The sequence below is a fragment of the Prionailurus bengalensis genome, chromosome C2 (assembly GCF_016509475.1).
Source record: "Prionailurus bengalensis isolate Pbe53 chromosome C2, Fcat_Pben_1.1_paternal_pri, whole genome shotgun sequence".
Taxonomy (NCBI): Eukaryota; Metazoa; Chordata; class Mammalia; order Carnivora; family Felidae; genus Prionailurus; species Prionailurus bengalensis.
Genome location: NC_057350.1, coordinates 125,926,108 through 125,951,811, shown reverse-complemented (window position 1 = coordinate 125,951,811; position 25,704 = coordinate 125,926,108). Strand labels below are relative to the sequence as shown.

Genomic DNA, 25,704 nt, shown 5'->3' with positions numbered 1-25,704 from the left:
AGCCCTATTTTTCATGCCTACTTCTGTACATTTTAATGTTGCTGGGGCAAAAAGAGCCATGCTGACTGGTCATACTTTAAATTCATAATTATGAACCTCAAGAAGGCTAGTGCTGCCTGGCAATCCTGGTACATTTTCCTGGCCCATTCGGTTTCTTATTCCTCCTTTCTTCAAACCACCCACGTCCCCACCCACTCTCACCATTTTTTACTCTCAAAGAATAGGAGTAATTAGAGACCATGTCCACAAGCGCTCACTGCTATATCCATCTTCTTAATTCTCTCTAGTTATTATACGTTCCATGTTCTACTTGGTCAGTAAATCTTGTTCCCTCTCAATTATTCATGAACATTGCTCCAAAAGTTCTCCTGCTGCCTCATTGCAGCATATTTTTTCTCTATTAAAAAAGTTTCCAGGGACGCCTGAGTGGTTCAGTTGGTTGAGTGTCCTACTTCATTCAGCTCAGGTCATGATCTCACAGTTCGTGGGGTTGAGCCGCACATTGGGCTCTATGCAGACAGCTCAGGGCCTGGAGCCTGCTTTGGATTCTCTGTCTCCTTCTCTCGGTGCCCCTCCCTGGCTGATGCTCTGTCTCTCTTTCTCAAAAATAAACATTAAAAATGTTTGGGGGCGCCTGGGTGGCGCAGTCAGTTAAGCGTCCGACTTCAGCCAGGTCACGATCTTGCGGTCCGTGAGTTCGAGCCCCGCGTCGGGCTCTGGGCTGATGGCTCAGAGCCTGGAGCCTGTTTCCGATTCTGTGTCTCCCTCTCTCTCTGCCCTTCCCCCGTTCATGCTCTGTCTCTCTCTGTCCCAAAAATAAATAAACGTTGAAAAAAAAAATTAAAAAAAAATGTTTAAATTAAAAAAGATTTTTCATCAGTGAATAACTATGCTCTAATTAATTCCATCTTTAAAAAAAATGGTCTCCTGACTCCACTTCTCCCTCTAGCTACTAGTCTGTTTCTTCACTCTCCTTTGCAAAATGAAACTCCTTGAAAGAGTTGTATTTTCTCTAATTCCTCTTTTCCTGTTTTCCTTTATGCCCTCTTCAAGTGGTCATTGGCTTCACCAGTCTGCCTCTACTGCTCTTATCAAGGTTGCTGATGACTTCCATATTTTTGTATCAGGCCCTAGTCATCATCTTATGCTGTACTTTATTCATATGTGGGATATTTGATTACTTTCTCCTTGAAACATTCTCTCATTTGGGGAATTCTTCTTGATCCAGGTGCTCCAGCATTCACTCTTCTGACCTTGCTTTATCCATGGTAAAATGAACTCCCTTAGTGAACTCATCCCATTAACATGCTGGCACTTCCCTGATTTGTATCTCTAGCCCACTACTCTCTCCTAAATTCTAGATTCCTATATCCAGCTGCCAACTTGACATTCTCATTTGGATGGCTAATAAAATTCTCAAACCTAACATATTCAAAACTGAATTTTTGGTTTTCTCAAATCTGCATCACTTAAAGTCGTACTTAGCTCATTAATTGACACCTCAAATCCTTGTGGATACTCTGGCAAAAAACCTTAAATGTTACTCTTGGCTCCTCTCTTCTTTCATAGCCCATATCTATTGTGACAGCATATCCAATTTGATAGTCATTTCAACTTCAACATTTATCTGGAATCTGAGTGAACTTTACTACCTTCAAAACTCTTGTCCTAGTCCAGGCTACCATCATCTCTCTGAAATAACAGCATTTCTGATACTGAAACAGCCTCCCACTCGTCTCCCTGCTTTTGTCCTCCATCCCCTTCCATGCGTTTGTCTGTTTCTAAGATTGCAACCAGAGTGATCCATTTACTTATTTTTTTGTTTATTTATTATTATTATTATTTTTAAAAAAAAATTTTTTTTTTCAACGTTTATTTATTTTTGGGACAGAGAGAGACAGAGCATGAACGGGGGAGGGGCAGAGAGAGAGGGAGACACAGAATCAGAAGCAGGCTCCAGGCTTTGAGCTGTCAGCACAGAGCCCGACGCGGGGCTCAAACTCACGGACCGCGAGATCGTGACCTGGCTGAAGTCGGACGCTTAACCGACTGCGCCACCCAGGCGCCCCAATTTATTATTATTTTTTAATGTTTATTTTTGAGAGAAGGACAGAGACAGAGTGTGAGTGGGGGAGGGGCAGAGAGAGAAGGAGACACAGAATCTGAAGCAGACTCCAGGCTTTGAGCTGTCAGCACAGAGCCCGATGTGGATCTCGAACCCATGAACCGCGAGATCATGACCTGAGCCGAAGTCAGAGGCTTAACTGATTAAGCCACTCAGACACCCCCAGAATGATCCTTTTAAAACAAGTCAGTTCATGTCTCTCTTTTCCCAAAACTCTAATGGCGTCCCAATTCAAACCATAAAAAGCAAAATCCTTACAATGACTAACAGGGCTCTATCCCAGCCCTATCCAGTGGAAAACTAATTTAAGCTACACATACAATTTTAAAGTTTTTAGCAGCCATGCTCTAGAAGTAAAAAGAAAAAATTAATCAATATATCTAACTTAAATCAATGTATTAAAATTTTATTTCAAAACACAACATAAGGAATTATTAATTAAATTATTTTACTTTTTTATCTCAAGTCTTCAAAATCTGGTGTGTATTTTATACAATTTGGATGCCAAATTTTGATTGGAAATACTTGATTGGCATTTCGGTTTCATACAGTTTACAGTTAAACAAGTAGATATACATACCCAAGTAGTTCCAGACATTCTTAAAAGTTTCCTAATAACCGAATCCAGTCTTGGTTTTAAAATTTTACATATTAATTAATTAAAGTTAAAAAATTTAACATTCAGGGTACCTGAATGGCTCAGCATCCAACTCGATTTTGGCTCAGGTCATGATCTCAGTGTTGTGGGATTGAGCCCCACATTTGGCTCCTTGCTGAGCACGGAGCACACTTAAGATTCTCTCTCTCTCTCTCTGCCCCTCCTCCCCGCCCCCCCCCCCCAAAAGGAATTTAAAGTTCAGTTCTTAGCCAAATTTCAAATGTTCAATAGCCACATGAGGCCAGTGGCCATCATATTGGACAGTGTAGCTCTTTACCATCTGGCCCCTCTTCTCTGAACTTATTTTGTGTGGCTTTCTCCTTCACTCAACCTATAATGGCCAACCTATAATGGCCTCCTGTTGTTTGATCACAGAAGAGACTTCCAATTTCAGAGCCTTTGTATTTGGCATTCTCTGCCTGAACAGCTTCACCCCTGGGTGGCTACATGACTTACTCCTTCATCTTCTTCAGGTCTTTGCTCAAATATCACCTTCTTAGAGAAGCTTTCCCTGGCCAGTTTGTTTACTATCTTTATCAATTACCTTCTTTCCCAAATTCTTAAATTTCCAGGTTGCTTTTTGAAAGAGAAGAGGGCTGAAAGGGGAGAGGTGCCTAGTCTATAAAGGGAAGCAGTAAAATAAAAGAACTGTCCCATACAGACAAATCAATGAATATGTTAGGCAAAAGCACAGAGTAAAATTGAATTTGTGACTATATCCCCTTAGCTCACTGCTACCTAGTTAGCTCAGAGGATTGTTTTGTGCGTGTGTGTGTACATGCCTGATACCCTTCTAGATTACAAGCCCCTTAAATGCAAGGTTCTGCTGTAACATCCTTTTGTGTCTTCTTTGGCACCTAGCATAGAACTGTGACCAAAAGACAATCTGTACTCCAATTATGGGCCACCTGTTGGTTAGCCTTTTGTGTTTTACATTCTTGATGTCATCTATCCTCCCTTCTTTCTCACTGCCAGCAACTGGTATGTACTTGCTAATGGTATATATGTGTTGGCTTCATATGCACTATGGCTGTGTTGGGACACTGATTCTTTCTTCCCTTGTCTTATTTGTTTGACAAAACTAACTCCTCTAAGAAGCCTTCATCATAGATTCTCCTAGTTTACTAACTCCCTCCTCAGTGCTGCCTATATATGTTTATACTTCTGTTTTATATTCTAGTAGGGAATATAAAGGTGTAAACACAATTGCAGTAGAGAATTAATTCTTGAGGGCAGGAACCATGCCGTGCTAAATTTAAAATCTTTAATGCCTTCCTCAATGCCTTGCATGTAGCAGGTATTCAGTGCTTATAAAATTGAATGAACCAGGTACAGAGTAGTAAAGAGAGTTGCTGTTCGTGGGTGAAACTTAAGTTTTTTAAGATACAAGTCTTAAACCCAAGCACCTTTTCCAAACCACATTGAGAGGCAAGAGATCCAGAGCTGTGAGAGAGAACGTGAAGAGGAACAGTAAAACTGAAGATCAGCCCCTGGATAGAAGGGAAACTAAGTGTCTGAGGTACTCAGAAGGACTTAAAATGTTGGAAACCCAGGGAAGCACATATGTTCAAGTGGAGTGACAAAACTCATTGTTTATATTATAGGAATACTATTTTGAGTTTTACTCTGGATTTTGCTCTTGATATATTATTTTTTGATGTATTTGTACTGTTGTTTGCATCCCTACTTAAACTTTGGTAATCTCACATCAGAGTAAAGATCCATCCCTCATTTGTTACCTAAGGGATTGGAACAAATACTTATTAAGAATCCTTCTAACTCTCTGATTCTGTTATTTTCAGTAAACCAAATCCTGTTAGCAGGTACTTTAATGGTATCTGTTGGGCACAAGTATTTCTATCAGTTTTGCTTGTTTGCTGCCACTGTTTGTTCTTTATAAATGGAGTGCATACTAAAAGTAGGCATTTGGGTTGCTTATGAGGATATTTTGGTAGCAAGCTCATAATAGGAAAAAAATGTTTTGATTTTGAATTAATTCTACTATCAGGAAATTAGAGTTTATGCAGTTTTTCTCCAGAGATATTTTTGGTGACTCAGAGGTTTAAGCTGGCACTGTGTCTTTGATGTCAATTAGCTGTTTCTGATTAGGGGTTCTGGGTAAAATGGAGCGGTATTTCTTCCTCTCCATGATAATTCATTGTGAATGGGTGGCAGTACAGGGGCATATTTCAGCAGCCACCAGAAAGAAACAGAAGGGACAAAAATCCTTTTTCTCTAGTTCTTAAACGTATGTTCTTTTTTTTAAAAAAAAAAATGGGGTGCCTGGTTGGCCCAGTCAGTAGAACATGCTGCTCTTCATCTTGGGGTTGTGAGTTTGAACCCCTTGTTGGGTGTAGAGATTACTTAAAGAAAATCTTAAAAAGTTAAGTAATGAAAATTAAATATAAAAAATATTGCCCCCCCCAAAGTATTACAGAAAATAATATAATAGAGGAAATTCCACAGTACAAATAAAAAGAGGTAAGTGTCTCTGCTTGCTCTTTATGTTTAACCCCCCCCTTTCTACATAGCTTCAGCCATCTCAGACTAGATAACTCTGTTGGACTTGATAAATCCCTCACAGAAAGTGTGACAACTCGTTTACCTTTGTTTTTGTTTTTACATATGTCTGCTTCCTATCATCGTAGCTTCTCTGCATCAGACTGGATGTCTTCCTCTTGCCTGTGAACTACCCTTCTTGGACTGTTTATCAAGTGCTTCCCCTTTTTTCCTTGCTGAGAGCCAGATTTTCTCTCCCTTTAGTGGGTACTGAACAGAAGCAATACTCCTATCTGTTGTTCATATGAAGGTGACATCCAACAGTTGATTAAGAAACTTACCTTGCTTCTTAATACTTACGCTCAGTTCTGTTGGCAAAGCTGGCAGGGATCGCCACAAAGATCTCACTGTCTAATTACGGTTTTAGTGAGAACTAGGTATCTTCTCTCTTCCCCATCTTATTTATCTTGTCACAAGCTTTTCTGAGAATGATTAATATAGTAAGTATTTTTATAGAAATTCTAATGCATCTGCCTTAAATTAAATAGCTGTTTGATGTGGGTGATGCTGTGAATTTGTGATTTGCATGGCTTCAGATGTCATAATTTTTCCCCCCACTTTCTAGGAAGTAACAGCTAGCAGTCGCCACTATGTTGACAGGCTATTTGACCCTGATCCCCAGAAAGTTCTACAAGGTGTCATGTAAGTAGTATGTATTTAAGAGTCTATCAAAAAGTCTTGTTTGTTTTTGTGTTTGAATTTGCCAAATATTATAATTCTGAAAATGCAGGATTAGAACTTTTTTCTTCCATTTTGGAAAGATCCCTTGGTATTCATAACTTTAATATTGTACTGTAAAGAGTTGTCTGATAGTTGTTAACTGACATGGTTAACTTTTTTATGGAATACCTGTTTTACCATTTTAAAACATGTTTGTTTTTTTTTTTTTTTGGAGAATGCTTTTGTGACTTTAATATACAGCAAAAGCAAGGGAATAAAATTGATGATCTTTTATAATTGGAAAGGGCTGGGAGAATGTCAGTAGGGTTTTTTGTTTTGTTTTCGGTTAACTCATTGATTGTAAGGCTTGACTCTCCTACTGATGTTTTAAATCTCAGAATTTAGAAAGCAGTCATTAGAAAAGTTAAATAAATTCTTGATAAAATGCCCTTCTTTTCTCCAAAATTCCCTAGTGTTTAATGAGAGAAAACATTTTTAAGCAACATACCCAAGGTTTTAATACTTAAATAAAAAGTTAAGTCAGACAAGTGTGATAAGATTGCAAGTGATTGAAAGATGAATTTTCTATCCCAAGAGCAGATAATTATGCTCTTAACACATGACTTCTAAAGAAGAAAGTCTAGCCTAAGACTCCTTTTAGGGTTGGCAGATATGGAGCGCCCACAGGCCTGAACTGTGGCCAGGGGAAGGAGAAAAGAAAAACAGGTCAGGACATTTGGGATAGTACACATGAATCACTTTATTCTCCTCTTACCCTGTTAGTGTTATCAGCCAAGTAGTACTTTTCAGTTTAACTTTTGCTCAGTCATGGAAAGACTAGGATGCTTTGTTTATAAAAATCTCTACAGATTGTAATTCTCCCCCTACCTCATCCCACCCTGACCCCAACAAAAAGGGCGTTGTATAAAGCATATCTTGGGATGTGGGGGCAAGATAAAAGTGAGTAAGGCTGCTTGACTGTTCAAAATGAGCTGGAAAAGGTGAGAAGCTGGATGTAGACCCACCTGACATACTTGACACTTTATCTTCACGTTTTCTCAGTTTACAGAAACAGGAGATTATAGTTCTTGTTTTCTCATTATGTTGACTTTGCTTTTGTCCCCTTAACTAGGAGACTTTGTAATGATTTAATCAGCCCCTTTGTAAACTAATTTGATTATTGCCAGGAAAAATGGTATTAAATCCATTTGTTAAATAAATCAGTTTGAGTTGTACCTACCCACAGAGATTAGTTGTGGGGATGGGTTTGATTAATACTCCTCTTTAGGCAGATAGTTTCTTCATATTAGTAATCCTAGATATTATTTAGGGCTGTTCAGTAAGTAGTTTAGCTGAAAATATCAGACCAATTAAGTATTCTGTGAATGATAGAAGATGACGTTATTATCATTTTTATTATGATTGCTACAGTGGTTATTTAGGAGAAAAGCTAATCTTGTCAATCAAGATTTCTGTGTGACTTTTATCTTGACTTGTATCTGATAATGAGTAGCTAATTTAGGTGTTACTTGTTACTTTGAGAAATTTCTCATTTATCAAAGAACACTATAGCTTCTTGAAAGTTGATAAATAAGGCATCAAATACTGTGGGAAGAGCATATTATAATGAACCACCTAAGGTGAAGCTTGATGGCCATAGTGCCTCTTAAAGTTATCAAGTCTTGAAGACTAAGCTGTTAGCTGAAATAGATGAGAAAGGTTTTTGTGGAGGGATCGTGGAGTGCAAAGAGTATGGTCTTTGTAGTTGGACAACAGGAGGTTGAATTCTTGACATTTCCTAGTGGAGGTCTTTCCTAGCTGTGTGCTTGGGCAAGTTACATAATTTCCTTGAGCCTCAACTTCATCATCTGTAAAGGGAGTGTAATATGCCTGTTTTGCCAAGTTGTAAGAATTAAGTCAGAGGTAAAAAATCCAGTGCCTGGTATGTTGTAGATACCCACAAATTGGCACTTAAGTGCTTAGTCATTATTGACTCTAATATAAAACAACTTCAAAAATAGGATGCTTCTTTTCAAAGAAGAGAAAGAAAAATAAAAATACAAACATAAAACAATTCAAACTAACAGAAGAGGGAGAGGGGCTAGGACAAGAGAATGCAAGTGGTAACATTCCAGTATATGTGATTGCTTCTTAACAATAGTAAAATCTGTTTAAAATTTGAAAGGCATAGATTACCCCAAATCTTTTCACTTTATGTCAGAATAGAGCTGGCCTTATACAGATATGTGTAGGGTGATTTGATAACCTGTCCTTGTCTCCAGAGAGAAAATTTATGCTTTCTGACTCAGTTCTGTCCTAAACTTTGTCACTGTCTGAAAATTAATTGTACTTAAGAGAATAAAATGTGAACTATTTTTAACATTTTATTAAGTAATCTTAATACCAGAATAGTACAATATTGATAGAAGAAAAGGGGAGCCAAAATGATGTTTAGGAAGAGAGAGGACCGATTTTTTCCTTTTTAGACACACTACACAGCCATAATTGAGTCATACAGAGACCATTACTAGACCAAAATAGATGGGTAGCGGAGAGGTAGCCACAGAGTGTAAATAATCAAAGGTAGCCTAATTTTAGGGAAGGAGAAGATAGAAGCTGAAGTAATCAGATTTGCGTCCAAAATAACCAGTTGGAAAGACATTCAAAAATTGACAACTAGCTTTAGTGATAGGACAACCAGAGTTTTATTTTTCCAGCTTTAAATTTGATTTTTCTTAAGAACTGTGAAGATATAAAACATACGAGCTGGAAAAAGAAAATTGAAGAAATTAAAGGCCAATGAGGACTTTTCATCATGGTGTATAACTAATCGACTCAGCTGTGTTAGAGCCATAATCCTACCATACATATAGGGATCTTCTTTGCAGAAAACCCACATCATAAAGGACCATTTTACATAGTTAGTGAATATGTCCTTTCTGAAAAATAGTATGAAGCAACAGAAGTGCTTAGTTTTAATTGTTGAAAAATGAAGAGTTCTCTAGAAATAACTGTTTTGTTAGTAGTACAATATTTAGCATAATTTTAAATGATCCTATTGTATTAAAGGTTTGAATACAGAAGCAAACCTTAAAAGAGCAAAGTTTGAAATGCCTAACTGAATAGAAGATCATTAGGTAGGAGTAAGATATGAGTAGAGAGAGCAGGGAGGTCAGTTATATATATCATAAATAGTAGCCTCTGCAACTACAACAGAGTAGCTACATCAAATAAACTATACTGGGTTGCAAGTTCTGAGTTTCCTCTAGTGTGGAGATCTGTTTATGACTTTAAAAAACAGTTAAAGGATATTTTAGTGTATTAGGTCAACCTAATACACTTCAACTGTATTGAAGTTGAAGAAGAATAACTGTTCAACTCTTTATGTAGGTTGTCAAAGCTGCTTAACACTGTGGTCTTTTAAAAAAAAAAAAAAAACTTCATAAATAAGACCACCTCATCTGGTTTTTATAGTAAGTAGTGAATCTCCAGGAAAAGATCAGCAGATATCCCTACTTGGCCCTGTGTTGACAGGCAAAAAATGATATAAACAAATTTGCCTGGCTTTAGTTTCCAAGTTGAATAGAATGGGGAAACTAGACTGGATGTCTTGTTAAACTCAGTTGAGGGTACTGTGGAATTGTTGGGAGGTTTTCACCAAGTATTCACTTCTAAAAATTATTTTCTGAGGCATTTTATTTATTATCATTATTATTTTTTAAGTGTTTTTATTTATTTTTGAGACAGAGACAGAGCATGAGCAGGGGAGGGGCAGAGAGAGAGGGAGACACAGAATGAGAAGCAGGCTTCAGGCTCTGAGCTGTCAGCACAGAGCCCGATGCGGGGCTCAAACTCACGGACTGTGAGATCATGACCTGAGCTGAAGTTGGACACTTAACCGACTGAGCCACTCAGGTGCCCCCCCCTTTTTAATTATTTTTTAATGTTTATTTATTTTGAGAGAGAGAACATGAGCAGAGGGGAGGGCAGAGAGGCGGGGGAGAGAGAATCTCAAGCAGACTTTGTGCTGTCACCACAGAGCCCAAACAGGTTCAGTCCCACAAACTGTGAGATCATGATCTGAGCTGAAATCAAGAGTTGGATGCTCAACCAACTGAGCCATCCAGGAGCCCCTGTTTTACAACATATTTTAATGTGCTGATGATATAAGTCTATTTTAGTAATGATTACTTGATTTTCTGGTTCCAGGAAATTATGTACCTTTGGTTTAGTAGAATATAGATATGTCCCATTTTCCTTGCATAAAGCTTTCATAAAATCAAGGCTTTGGATTTTGAGAAGTTTTTAATTAAAATATAAGTTTTAGGATAATTCAAAAGAAATAGTTCTGTTACTTTTAAAAGTGTTATAGACAAATAAAAATGACCATATACCAGATGAAATGGAACGACTGTAAGTCTTACTTGTTTAAACCTATGTATTTTGAGACCATTCAGTCTATTTAAAAGGTTGGCAAGTTTTTCCAGAAATTATTAAATCAGATGATACAGTTTTATGCACAGATAGGTAAGCTGTTTATATATGTGTTGTTAATTTTGAATATGAAGAATAGCTGTATATTTGTATACATATGTGTATATATATCTTGTTATATTTGTAGAACATTTAACTTACTGTTGCCATATTATAATGTTCTAACACTTTTGATGTTCTTTGGAATGATTACATGTGTTAAAAAGATTTATTATTATGCTCTAAAATCTGGCATTTATTTTAATGCAGTTATTACATTGCACTCTTCATTTTTAGAGAATGTAGGGTGATTCGCAACTACACACTGATAAAACAAAGAGTTAAATATGTTAACTTCTAATTTCTGAGCTAGTGAATTAGATCTGTATCTAATGCCATGTACATTCCAAAAAATCTACACAACAGGATAATTTATTTTAAAAAAACCTAAAGTACTGTGAATTTTCAATTCTGTTCGATTTGTATGTATAGCAGGTACACAATAAATGCCTCAGTTGACTTAAAATGGGAAGTTCACTGTAAATTTCTCAAGTGCCTCCTGGATCAAACCCTTATGTTAAAAATAATTTCAATTTGGATATTATCTAATGTCCCGTTATCTAATTCTTCTACAATTGGCAGTTCACATGTGGCACTGGTAACTTTAATTAGAATATCAGCATATCTCACTCCCTAACCATCCTTGATAATGGAAAGCTTAATATACTTGGGTGTTTGCATGTTATATTCTCCAAAAAGTACATCATAATTATAATTACAGGGACAGGGGAGTGAGTATGTTTATAATTTTGCAAATCCAAATAATTTTGTAAGTTGTTCACCATGTCACCTTAGTCTAGCTACCCACAAATGTGATTTTGTCTTTATGACCAGGAAGTTTTCAGAAGGAGGTCAAAGTTTATATCAGTTTGTAGTTTCCAATATCCAGTGTATTTTTTTGGCTACTTCATACCAGTTAGACCAAGAATTGAGTGTACAGTATTCCAAACAGGAGCTTCTTCAGGTAAGTGAAAAGTAATACTGGTTCAAAATGAAAATGATATACTTGATCCTTAGCTTGTGGTTTCAGCCTTCAATGATTTTAAAGATAATTTTCTGTTTTTAGGTATTAGGTTTTCATTTAAAATTTATGCTGTTTTGACCGATTGACTAAAACTTTCCCCAGCAGGTCTAGATCCCAGTTCTTTTAAAAATTTTTTCTTATTGTTTAACTGCAAAGTGCAGTGTTTACTTTTTCTCTTGGTTTTGATCACTATCCTAATATTCTAATTTAGACAAGTTCTGGTAGGCACTGTACATGTTGGTTTAATATTTAAACCTTTTTCTATTCCACACTGAAAATTAATGTCTTTCAGACTAAAGAAAGGAAGTAGAAAGGTTAACCTCCACGTAAAAGTAGATGCTTCTTGAGTCCATTTATTAGCGGGCAAATAAAAGATTCTAGGTAGATTTTAGCTAAGAACATACCCTAACAGATGCATTTTTGTAACATCTTAATATTGGCTTCTTCTCCCATCTTCAAAGAGTGGGATATTCCCAAGGCTTACCTTTTAGCTTTCTACCTGGATATTTTTTATCTCACCTCAAAGGTAATTCATTGTGTCCAAAATCAAGATAGATCTTTGTCTTGTTAAGGGACTTATTTTCCAAGCTTCCTACTGTTCTCTGCATCCAGGAACTCAGACTTGAAGTAGTCACTCAAGATATATATCCGATTTCCTGTACCCATCAAATCATCTTATTAACTGCTTCTTCAGAATGTGCTCTGTATTAATGATTCTCATGGCTGCCATCTTAGTCTCACATAACCTGATATCTGGAAGGATTGCGTAATTCCTTCAGCAAACGTTTACTGAGTGCCTACCATGTGCTAGGCATTGTGATAGGGTGAGAGTGTGTACAAATAAATAATAAAGTCATTGCTCTGGAAGATCCAGAAGTCTAGTGAAGGAGTCAGATAGCTAAATAGACAGTCCACTATAGTTTGGTTAGTGAATGCTGTGGTAATCATAAGTACAGGGTAGTAGTTATGGGACCACAGAGGAAGGGCATCAGCCGTTTAGTTCCCTTTCTTGACTCTAGTATTATCTGCATTCCCATCCAATCCACATTCAGCTTACCTTCATTAGTCACTGCTTCCTTGATACGCTTTTTCTGATGGAAACTTGATTGCTCCTTAATCTATCCCTCTTTAGTTTGTCTCTTCTCCCTGTCACTTTTCTTTATGTTCTGCTTAGTATTCCCACTTTAAAGGGACACTTCTTTTTAATCTAGGCTCCTGGTCCTGCCCTAGAAATATGATGTGTTCATTTCCAATATGGTCTTCTATGAATGGCTTTTCCATTTGCCCTTCCCATTCACTATCTAAATCCTGGCCGTTTTCTGAAGTTCATTTAGTTCCTGCCATTGCCTAAAAACCTGGTAAGCTTGTCTGATCATCTATTTATCTCAGGCCTATAAACACTTGATTTATAATATAGCACTGCTTTACATTGTTAGTGTTATTTTTATCTCCCCAAGAAGATTGTAAACTCTTCAAACATCCCATTATGTGATGCTTTCGTATTCTTCATAGAGCCTAACACAGTGCTGAGCTCAAAATTTAATTGTTGAGTTTCAGTAGTGTATAAGTAGGGCATTTTTCCTTTGAGTATTAAAAGTTGGTAGATAATGAGAGCCGCCTGGGTGGCTCAGTTAAGCGTCCGACTCTTGATTTCAGCTCAGGTCATGATCTCACAGTTCATGAGTTCGAGCCCCCTCTGTGCTATCAGCACAGAGCTTGCTTGGGATTCTCTATCTCCCTCTCTCTGTGTTCCTCCACTGCTTGGGCATGCACACACTCTCTCTTTCTCTCTCAAAAATAAACATTTTTTAAAAAGTTGGTATATATGAGATATATTCCTTTGATCTACTGGGAAAAGGATATCTTTAAAATGAGAAATGCTTTTATCTTGTATAAAATGTAAAATTGAAACACGGGAGGAAAAAGGAAATACATTAGCTGACTTCTTTTTGATCAGTTTGTTCTGATTGCCTGATATGCTGGAGGTAATGGAAAAAACACTTGACATAAAAGACATGGATTGAGACTGGCTCTATCATTTAATGTGGAGCTCTGAGAAAAGCCCCAAACCCGATTCTTAGCTTCCTCATCAGTAAAATGGGGTTAATATTACTCAAGATTGTGATGAAGATTAAATAAAATAATAGATATGCCTTTGTAAACTGCCTTTGTAAACTTCAAGGCAGTATATAAGTTTTGCATAATTTTTTTGTGCCCCCATCTTGGATGATAGTTGTGAGTTTACATTTTACAGAAATCTGGATTTCTCTATGGTGCATTTTGTGATCCATTGATAGTAACCTCTCTGATATTTTCAGGTCATACTGGCTTTCTTGCCTCCCAAGAGGAAATAGACCTCTATCCTAACAAAATAATGAATGTGTTATGATAGAGGGTAGCTAGCAGGGACACCTAACCCAGACCTGGGAGTTGTCAGGGCAAGCTTCCTGGAAGAAGTGACATGAATATCTATGATCAGACCTGAAAGATGAGTAAAGTTAGCCTCAGGAAGGTGTGAGGGAGGGGATAAGGAGAAGAGAGAGAAAATAGCTACACTCTGGCTGGCTCTGAGATTTAATCTTACACCATATTTCGATCTGCTACAGATAAGTATATATGCTAATGATTATTTCTTTTGGTTGTAACTGTTTCATAGAAATGATCTTCTAGTATCCCTTTATAGTTAACACCTGATGAGAATTTATTTGCTGGGTGTTAAGGTCTCTTCATTATGTACCATAGATATATTTTACTTACGAAAGCCACAGCAAGAATTATTTTCTTTAGACCTTGGTCCATTTTAATAATTGTATTCTCTTCAGTCTGCATTTACTCTGTAACTACCAGCTACCTCCTTCATGTCTTTTTTGTGAACTATTAAGAGAACTGGAAAATTGGTTTTGGAGGGGGTTTTGTTTGCTTTTGTCTATAAAAACATTTACTTTTGTGAGGTTTCAGTTACTTGGAACACATTTATAAGGTAATGTAAGTACACCTCATTTCTGCTTAGTTTAGGAAGAGTGGAGAGAAATCTGGGGAAATGTTCCTTTTGGGAATTCCAGAATAGAGAATGGTACCTGGCAAAAAATAGGCTCTCAATAGATATCTGCTGGACAAATGGATGTGCTACATTAGTATAGACAGAACACATTAAGAGAAGGCAAGAAGACGAAAGTAAGTGGTAAACTGCTAAGTTAGGGTCTATAAGTTGATGATTGAGAAGTAAATCTCCATAAGGAGGTAGAAGCCTATACTTTGTTCTGTGAGGCTTTGATATCCCATGATTTTATAATTGTCTATCAGAACTTGGTTAAAACCCTAGTAAGTTTCATTCAGCTTAGTCCCCATAAATGAAAAAATACTCTTATTTTTCCCCTGTGAACCATGTAGAAGATCTGAATGATGGTTTATAGAGAGAAACAGATAAGGCCCTGAAAAAAAATAGACCTACCTTCAGGCACTGAGCTACTGGGAGGAAGACTAGGCCAACAGTGGTTGGCTCCAAACTTGGGAAAATGCCATTCAAAAACTTGTGGCAAGAATCCGCTTTCAGCACATCACTGCATCATAGCAGTATTTTTCTGCCATAATTGAAGAAGGTAATTAAGGAGAAAAGTCATTATAATTATTAACAGGGTTTTTAATGCCGATGATTTTGGTTGGTATTGGAAACACATGCTGACTGTAACATTTGTTGGTTTTTTAAAGTAGCTTTTTCTCCGTTTTCCACTGTTTTTCTACAAAATCATGGTTTACCAATTATAGAATTTTTTAGGATTCTAAGTTTCAAAGTTGACAAAACATTTCTGTATATGTTAGAGCTCTGTTGCCTAGAAAGAGTCAAAAGAGACACTGTGTGGCAATGTAGAGGAACTTATTGGGGATATGAAAGAAATTGGTGAGCTAAGAACTTTGAGGCTCTATACTGATGGTCTTAACACTGTCAGACGTGATCCCCCCGCCCCGTAAATATTTGTTAATGACGCCTGTGCTACCCTGAAATTAAATTAGTAATAATAAAACTCCTCACATATATAACTCCAAAAATAATATAATGCCTTCCCTGCTTATAGTATAAGTGAAAAAAATTTTAAGATAATTTATGTTACCATATGTAAACATTTAGTCATGAATACATTAGAAAACTTCAGCAGTGTGAGTGCAAGAGCTGAAAATGTGGACTGATGTATGGTATTGATAACTCTAGTACTGTGAGTGGACACTGTGCTGGTGGTCTGATTTCCCAAAATGAAATAACTTATAATAAAAAGTATAATCTTCTTTTATTTACAGGACAAATGCAATACTGAAAAATTCCATTTTCTTTAAAAGTATACAAAAAACACTTTCTGTCTAATTGTAAAACTATGGCCAGAAATTTCCAGACACCCTCAATTAACTTCCAAAATGCCCCTATGGGGCTTTAATCCTCTCTTCCCCACTTTGAGAACCACTGCTGTGTAGAATCACTTAGCATTCTAGTGTTTTATATTAAGATAGCACTACTGACTGATGAGGGTATTTTTTATTAATCATCTTATTAGTAGTACTCTGTTTACTTGGAGCTATTTATTTTTTCTCAACCTGTCATTTGGGACCAGTGTTTGTGAACCAATTGGTCATTCATAGAGATACTGTTCTTGTGGAATAGAGTTTTACTCCTGAGGAAGTAAAGATCTGAGTGTAGCTACAGTAAAAAAATATGGGTGAATATGTGGGAAATAAAAGTGTTTTTTTCATATTTTTTAATCTCTTTGAAAGGTAATAGGCTGCTTAACTAAAAAAATAGTAACAATATATTGTTATTTCTAACCAATTAAAAAAATACGTATGACAGTAATAGCACAAAGAATGGATGGAAAAATGGAAGTATATGCCTGCAAGGCTCTTAGAACACAAACGAAATAAGATAATATTCCTTGAAGACTGACTGTGATAAGTTAAAACATACAGCACTTGGCTCTGACTGTAAATTGTAAGACAACCACTAAAAAGCAACAAAACAAAACTCAAGCACAGCTAATAAGACAATAAAAGGAGATAAAATGGAACCATAAGAAACAATCAGCCCAAAGAAGTCAGAAAAATAGGAAAGAAAGGAACAAAATCATGATCCCTGAAGCAACGTTAGATATAATGTGTGGGCCTTTTCTGAAGAACTCAACATTCTTTGTATTGGAAGTCTTTTATGAGTGCTCAGGGTATCTCCCACTTCCCCCACTCCCCTACTCTCCTGTATTACAGCCCTCAGGTTCACTCAGTACCTATCTCTGTTCTTTCCTTTGGTACTCCAGGTGAAAAAGGATCGGGGTTTCACTTTGTCAGATATTTATACTTGTCAATCCAAGATGTTGCATAGTAAAGATAAAGTGCAAAGAATTGATCATTGATGTTTCTGTGAGGTCTCAACATCCCTTGCCCTTTTCTCTTCCCCTGAATTCAGAGACATGAAAAATGCTGTAATTGGAAACAACAAGCAGAAAGCCAATCTCATTGTTTTAGGAGCTGTTCCAAGGTATGTTTGCTATCAGCCCCCTTTCTGCTATTCATACTAAGTTTCTGATGTGTTTCTCATTCTCCTCTGTAAGACCCATCTTTTTTCTATGTTGTCTATCTTGTTTTAAAAGCCTCTTAATTTTTAAAATAAATGCTTTGAAATATATGAAGCATAGCTTTAGGAATTTTTAAATACCAGAGAATGGAATATGAAGCAAAGGTATTAGTACTTTTTGGAAATTCAGGAAGATCATTGACCCTATAATAAAGATGTGTTGGGTAGATAGACAATATATACCAGCCTGATTCTTCTCTATCTCCTCAGAGCTTTGGCAGTTTTATATGATTGGATAATAATTTCTTAGGATTCTCAAAACCTTTTTAAAATAAATTGACAAAAATTCCTGCTTGATTTTTAATCCTGCTTTTTTTTTAATTTCTAATTTTTAGAATTTGCTGTTTTTTAACTTAGAAAGTTTGATCTTTTTTCTGATGAACTAAATAAGCTTCTTTTTGGCAGACAGTGATAACTGTATAACTTTCTCTTTTCCTTTGGTACTCAGAACTAAGTTTTATGTACAGTTGCTATAAGTTTTTTATTCAGAATTTTGAATACTTTGTTTTTTTCTTTTCTTCATACCTGTCTTTTGATGCAGGATTGATAGCTTTATTGTTTTTATCATAACTGACCTCAAATGTATACTGTGGTAACCATAAAACTCTCAGAAGCCTTTCTTAGGGGATTAGTGTTCAGTGTATGTAAATATACTTTAAGGAATGTGTGTGTTTTACTGTAGAACATAAAGGAGATGGTCGTAAGTGGTGGATGATTAGAGTTTAGGGAATATTTGCTTGACAGGCAAGGCTGGGGTAGAAATGAGAGGATCTCCTGGTTCCCCAAATGGGAGAACTGGGGAAAGAAGAGTTTTCCTTGCTTGAAGAGTTGCACAAGGAGTCTGATTATTTCTTGTAGGCTAAACCTCTGTGATCTCTGAACTATACCTCTGGATAGTCCAGGTCCCTTTCTAGTCTGAATTTAAGATCTGACAGCACTTGGCTCTGACTGTCCAGAGTCTTCATATCCTGGAGTGGAAGATAACATGGACTGTGGTGCTGCTCTGTCTACTTGTGGACAAATTTCAGAATAATAGTCCTGATAAATTCTAAGATTGTATGTAATAGTTCTTTGGCTCAAAATGAATAAACTCTCTTCTTGATTTTTTTACCCAAATATTCCTTTATTAAGTTAGTAATTGATATAAACAAATGACCATTTCCTAGCCTTCTATAAGCTCACCAACCATACTTTTAGTATGTGGGATGTATTGGTAGCATTTTTCTGTTACATTACTTTTAGCTAATTTACTTGTGTTTAATTTTTTTTAGTCTCCTCTGTTTATCAAATTCCTTCTTTTTAGATTATTGTACTTGCTTCAGCAAGAAACCTCAAGCACAGAGCTGAAAACTGAATGTGCAGTGGTATTGGGGAGTCTTGCTATGGGTACTGAAAACAACGTCAAGTCTCTTCTAGATTGCCATATTATCCCTGCCTTACTGCAAGGTATGTAAGGAAGTCATTTTTGTACAAGTAAAAATTAGAATCAATTTGCAGTGTTTAAAATACGGATCGAAAGGAGGAGTCTCACATCTCTTTTCTATTGACAGGACTACTGTCTCCAGACCTGAAGTTCATTGAAGCTTGCCTCCGGTGCCTGCGCACCATCTTCACCAGTCCCGTCACTCCAGAGGAGCTACTGTATACAGTGAGTTGTAGAAGTGTTTGAATCATCAGTTAGCTTTCACTAACAACCTACTTCTGCTTTACTCGGCATCTCAAAAGTCATCATAACTATGTTATAGGAAAATCTCAAGTATATCAGTGTTTGCTAATAGGCAGATATCAGATGTTCTAGATCTTTTAAAGAAGTGGAAGATAGTATCAGACCTTGAGGAATTTATAAGCTGTTTAAAAAACCCATTTTGATCTCTTAATACCAAATTAAAGACAATATATTTAATGTACTTACTCTAGGTTAAATCCAGCAGAGTCAGCTTTACAGAGAATTTGACCTGGATCTTGAATAATGGATAAGATTTAGAGAAGTGGAGAGGAAAGAGGCCATTCTAGGAAAGATCTGTGTAAGAATATGCAGGGCGGTGGGCAGAGTAGTCTAATGTGGGAAAGTCATCAGTGTTAGTTTCAACTGGAGAGGTGACCCAGAACCAGCCTATAGGAGGCTTGTTTGCCAGGCTAGAATCAGAACATGTGTGAGAGAATCTGGAGATCTTTAGAGTCATTCAATAGATTTCAAAAACCTCAGGGATTATGAGGGGGCATTTATTTATCGATTACATGAGACTTCTTAATGAACATTATCCAGGCCAATATTTTTCAAACTCTCTGACCTATAGTCCATGATAAGAAATGTATTTTCCATTGCCACACTGTGTGTGTGTGTGTGTGTGTGTGTGTGTGTGTGTGTGAGAGAGAGAGAGAGAGAGAGACAGAGACAGAGACAGAGACAGACAGGGAGAGGGAGAGAAAGGGGATGCAGGACGGCGGGGGGGGGGGGGGGGAGGTGAAGACAGAAAGAATATTCCTGTGACAGTCTTCACAAAACAGTTCTATAAATGTGATGCCCTCTGGTTTCTATTCTAACCTTTCTTGTTCTTAAAAATATACTGGTTGTGTTTCTCTGAGCCAACACAAAGAATCAGTGTCAGATAGGACACATTCCTGTTCTTATCTAGAATCACATTTTATGAATATTTCAAAAATACAAGCAATCGAGGCATAGGCATAGCAAGCAGGGGGAGGATGGAATGTCATGAGTCTCTATAGTCCATCCTCCCCACATTGGACACATGCTCCTTTGGCCCATAATGATGCATAAGGTCTGTAAGTGAGGTTCGTGGGTCACTTCACACAGCAGGGAAGCTCTAAATTATGCAACATCTCAATTTTACACATCAGGAATTTGTGCAGTATTCTTCAGGGAGCTATTCTTCATAAATCGATACTGCTCAGTACAACAGTTCTTAGACTCAAGCATAGACCATGATTACCTGGCGGGTTTATTAAGCACAGATTGCTGGAACCTACTGCCCGACTTTCTGATTCAGTGAGTCTGGGGTAGGGCCTGAGAATTTGCTTTTCTAACAAGTTTCCAGGTAGCTCAGAGGCTGCTGGTCCATGGACCACTCTTTGAGAACTAATGATTTATGCTTTAAGTTGTCCTAAATTGGGGACATCCTCCACAAAGCTTTATACAGAGAAGAGCTCTCCTCCTAGTAAATGTCAGTTTCCCTGAAGGTCCTATTTTGATGTTTACAAAGAGATTAAACCAATCACTTGTCTTCTTTACCCTATAAGTTTCTCTACATTCCCAGTAACAGTGAGGAATTGATCCTGGCCAGCAGTTTTAACTCCTTCCTCCTCATTTTCCAAAATGATTTTATGACCCACTAATGGATCATGGTACATAATTTGGAAAACTGGTTAATACCAACTTAACTTTTACATAAGAACAATTAGGCTCAGGGACATTAAGTGGCTTTCACAGTGAGAATGTCTAAATTATGAAACATCTCAGTTTTATGCCTCAGAGACAATGTGAGTCTGTGAAAAGTGTTGCATAGGATAATGACAGTGTTTTAGTTTAATTTATTGGTGTCTGTGATTTGGATTGTATAGAGCTAGCAGGCATAGCAACTCGGGCAGTAGAGTGAAAAACAAGGCAGTCCACTTAGAAGAGGACAGGATGTCTAGTTTGAAATCCTTTTTGTCAGATGGGTGCCTTTGGGCAAATTATGCAACTGTTCTTTGCTTTGTTTAATCAACTATAAATTGCAGATCTGTGAGACAATTGGCAGAAAGGAGGCAGGTGTAACAGGAAAACTGCGGGATGAGCGAGCAATGGAGGAAAGAAAGGAGGTGGAAGTAGTTTCAGGAGCTTAAGAGAAGCTTTTGTATCACCCTTTCAATTGCCTGTTTTCTTAGCTGCTACTTGTTTCCCTGTCTTCTATCAATGTAACCATTGCCCCCACCCCCACCCCCATAAAAACAGACATGTGCTTGACATTCTCATCTTCTCTCTTCCTTTTTTTTCTGATTTTCTTTGAAGTTTTCTAAATTTTTCATTTTGTTTTTAAACTGCTTATGATAATATAGAGGATTATACTAACAAGCCAAGGGAAAGATTCTACTTATAGGAAATCAGCAGCCTTCTATTTTCCTACTTAGCTGTTATATATCTTGGGCATTCTTTTTCTTTCTAAGGGAAACCCCAAATCTTGTTCATCCCACATGCCAACATACTCTTTAAAAAAAAAAGTTTTTTTTTAATGTTTTTACTCATTTTTGAGAGAGTGCTAGTAGGGGAGGGACAGAGAGAGAGGGAAACACAGAATCTGAAGTAGGCTTCAGGCTCTGAGGTGTCAGCACAGAGCCCGATGAGGGGCTGAAACCCGTGAACCATGAGATCATGACCTGAGCCAAAGTCGGGCACTTAACCTACTGAGCCACCCAGGTGTCCCCCAGCATGGTACTCTTAAGTTGCCTTCTTTGCCCTCTGTTGTCTTTTGTCAAAGTGTGGTCTATGGACCAGCAGCATCAGCTGCATCTGAGAGCTTAGATGCTACTCCAAACCTACAGAATCAGAATCTGCACATACTGAATATCCCCTGGGATTTTGCATGCACATTCATGTTTGGGATATATAGCTCCAGGACTCATGACAGCATTGACTAGGAGGCTTGAGCTAAGTCTCTTTTTCCATCTGTGGTTCAGTCTAAATACCTTTCAACTTTTAATTGCCTTTGCACCCTAAGAAAAAAGAGATTCTTGGAGAGCCCTGCAATAGTTTGGGCAGATTCTCCTCTCTTCCACTGCTCCATTATGTATCTTGCTAAGTGTCAGCAGTAGGCAGAGGACATGCTCTAAGTGAGAAGTTGATATTTTATAAATTGTCTTGTGAATATTGAAATTAGCTAACTACAGTCATCATAATTCTTACTAGTTACTGATACTGATTCTTGCTAGTTACTGATACTGACTGCAACATCTCAGAGATCAAAACTGTCGCTTGTTATTTTTATATATTTCCTCCTTATAGGCTATTTATTATTGTATATCTTATTCACTTTTTGGTTTCAGAACAGATTTCTGTCAAGTCTTTTGAATGATTTTGTTTTATTGTGGGGATGTAGGCTGTTTATTGGAGAGAAATTGAGAATTTCCCATTCTTGTATTTTGTTGTTGAGGATGAATATTGAAGCCCCTCTCCTTGTCCTTTACCTGAACGGTTTTGGGGACTGTGTTGTTTTTGTTTTGCTGTGTTCCTTAAAGAGACTTGATTGACTGATTAAGCTGAGAAGTTTGCATATGTACCTGCTCATGGAAATAATTGGTTAGGTGTATTCACAATACCTAAGTTGCTTGTTACCGTGCTCTCTTTTCCTTTGACTGCAGGATGCCACGGTGATCCCACATCTCATGGCGCTGCTCAGCAGGTCCCGCTACACCCAGGAGTACATCTGTCAGATCTTCTCACACTGCTGTAAAGTAAGAACCAGAATAAATGTTCTCTGTAGTGTAAAATCTTAAATGGTCTCAGAAGACGTGCCATCCTTGTGTATCCTCCCAGAGATAACATACATATAGAAGCAGACCTATGTATATATCTCTTCTTTCCCTTTTGGGACACAGATGGTAGCATTGCATACATACTGTTCTGCACCTTGCATTTTTCATAACTTAAAACTTACCCCATGTCAGTACATAAGGAGCTCCCTCATTTTTTTTTTCCAACGGTAGTGTAGTATTTTACTATATACAATATACACTGTATACAATACTATATATATATATATATACACTATATACATATATACTGTGTGTGTGTATATATATATACTATATATATACTATATATGTATGTATATATACTGTATGTATATATATGTGTGTATATGTATGTATGTATATAGTGTGTATATATGTACATATATGTATGTATATATAGTGTGTGTATATATATAGTGTACAATACTATATATATATATACACAGTATACTGTGTATATATATATACACTGTGTGTGTGTATATATATATATACATATATACTGTGTAGATATATATATATATAGTATTGTGTATAGTATGTCCAATATAGTAAAATACTATATACAATAATTATATTGTATACACTATATAGTATATACAGTAATTTGTTTAACCAGTTATCTATTGTTGGACATTTGCCTTGTTTCCAGTCTTACATTATCACAAAACAATACTGCAAAAATAACTTGTGTAAAGCATTTTATAAGAACCGGAATTGCTGAGTCAAAGTGTGTGCATTTGTAATTTTACCATACATTTACTGTCTTGTTTTGAGGTTGTACCATTTTATACTCCTACCAGTAGTATGTGATCATGACTATTTCCCCATACTCTCATTGTTGGAAATTGTTTTAAGTGATGTCCTTCCTATGCGGAGAAGTGGGAGATTCTTCTGTGCTAATTGTTGAGAGAAATTTCTGTTCCTAAAAGAGCGTGAACCTAAACTTAACAGTGTCATAAAGTGCTACTTATTTTGCTTACTAGTTTATATACTGAGTGTACTCTTTTGATAGCCATGGGTGATTATCTATTTGAGAACTTTCATAATTTCTACACATTTGCTAATGTCTAAACAAATAATTTTTTGTTGCCTGATGATTCTATAAGTTTTTCAGGACAGGAAGATCACGGATCTATGCTATTTTAGATCAGTTTCCCAAAGAAATGAAAATTAAATCACTTGGTTCCACAAAAAGTATCATTATTGTTTGTTTAACCACTTCCCATCCCCAAATCTTAGCTGACTTTCACAGCTTATTCAGTTCTATTTAAGACATTTAGAATTTAAGAATTTTATCAAAAGTCTTTGAAGTTTACTTTTCAGATTGATTTGAGAGTGTGTAAGCTAACTCGTAGGACCAGGGATATCAAACACTCCTTTAATCTCTTGAGGTGAGCAAAGATAGCCTTTGAGAAAAATGACAATTTTGTTGCAATTCATTTGCTAAAAAGGAGCTGAACTCAACAAGGTGTAGAATTTTCCAGCAGTGAAATGAAGTCTTCTAGCTAGCCCGAGAAGATAGGTAAAGAAGGATACTCCAGAACTCCTGTGCCTTGTTAAAAATCTTTCTGCGATGAGTGCTTGAGAGCACAGCATCTACTAGTTAAAACCACAGTAATCCCAAAGGGGCACTGAAAGTTGGACCTGGGGGTGTAACTACTACATGTCAAATTACTGTTACATCGTGAGAAGTTTGAATAATCCCATTCCAGAAGTTACCCAAATAGCTTTTATTTATCTTATTTTTTTTAAGTATGCTCGTTAATTTTATGAGAGAGAAAGGGAGAGAAAGTGCAAGTAGGAGAGGGGCAGAGAAAGAGGAGAGAGCAAGAATCCCAAGCAGGCTCTGCCCTGCCAGGCTCGAACTCATGAACTGTGAGATCGTGACCTGAGCCAAAATCAGATGCTTAACCAACTGAGCTACCCAGGCGCCCTCCAATAGCTTTTAGAATGACTCATCAGAAACTTTTAAGTCCTTTTAGGCTTGCTCATCTAAAACTTCTCAGTGCTTTTTTAGCTGAAATCGTGGATGAAAGAATACCATTAAATCACTGGTTCTTTTGCTGGAAGAACTTACACTCAGCATCTTCATGCCACTGACAGAACTGAAGATGTTATCAGAGAAAATCACCTTAACTCAGCTTTCTTTTAGCTGGTATGCTAATAATAATTAGCATTTGCCATTGTAATTAAAGGACCAAATTTAAGTGTTCTGAGATACAACTAGACTTTAGGAAACGTAATAGCATTTATAAACCCAGTGATAATTAGCCCAAAATAAAATGTTAATTTTTCTACTGATTAGTAATGTGAATCTTTGAAAATAATTGATGATCTCTGTATTGTCATTAACTATAAAAACCTTTTACTTTCGTGTTGTTTAGTTTATAGACTTAAGACTTACAAATTTGAATATACAGTTGACCCTTGGACAGTGCAAGGGTCAGAGGTGCCAAACCCTGCTCAGTCAGAAATCGGCATATACCCTTTGACTTCCTAAAACTTTGCTAATAGCCTACTATTGACTGGAAGACTTTCTGATAAGCAGTTGAGTATTTTGTGTTATATGTACTATATACTGTTTTCTTACAATATTTTGTGTTTTGTATGTATTATATACTGTATTCTTATAATAAAGTAAGCTAGAACAAATAAAATGTTATTAGGAAAATCATGAAGAGAAAATACATTTATGGTACTGTGCTGTGTGTATTGAAAAAATCCACATAGAAGTGGATCCGCACAGTTCAAATCCAGTGTTCACGGGTCAGCTGTACTGGTCTCAATATTAAATACATTTACGTACTTTGGGGGAGAGGGAAACAGAAAAAGGGATTATTAAAGCATTTGTCTTATAAGCTAATCCTAATTATATCTTTGAAATTCTCTCCCTGATTTATTAAGGAGCGAAAAAGAACTAGTAAAATGAATTGGAACTAAATTGTTGCCGCTCTCAAACAGGTTACTCCGAAACTTCTGAGACCTGTCTTTTGGAGCTTAAAAACTTAGTGACTTATTTGCTT

At 36.8% G+C, this 25,704-nt stretch overlaps 1 protein-coding gene across 3 annotated transcripts in view; it reads left to right on the top strand.

Annotated features, from left to right (window-relative positions):
* Positions 1 to 25,704, top strand: part of ARMC8 (armadillo repeat containing 8) — a 108,222-nt gene that overhangs the window by 23,044 nt on the left and 59,474 nt on the right. For 2 of the 3 annotated variants that reach the window (XR_006299488.1, XM_043595314.1), the window contains exons 2-6: positions 5,908 to 5,984; positions 17,003 to 17,074; positions 18,474 to 18,616; positions 18,721 to 18,818; positions 22,526 to 22,618. Coding sequence is in view for 2 of the 3 variants with exons in the window: in XM_043595314.1 (XP_043451249.1) it covers positions 5,908 to 5,984; positions 17,003 to 17,074; positions 18,474 to 18,616; positions 18,721 to 18,818; positions 22,526 to 22,618 (483 nt within the window). In the remaining variant the exon portion in view is untranslated. The remainder of the gene's footprint in view (positions 1 to 5,907; positions 5,985 to 17,002; positions 17,075 to 18,473; positions 18,617 to 18,720; positions 18,819 to 22,525; positions 22,619 to 25,704) is intronic. The other variant, XM_043595315.1, reaches the window with a different exon arrangement.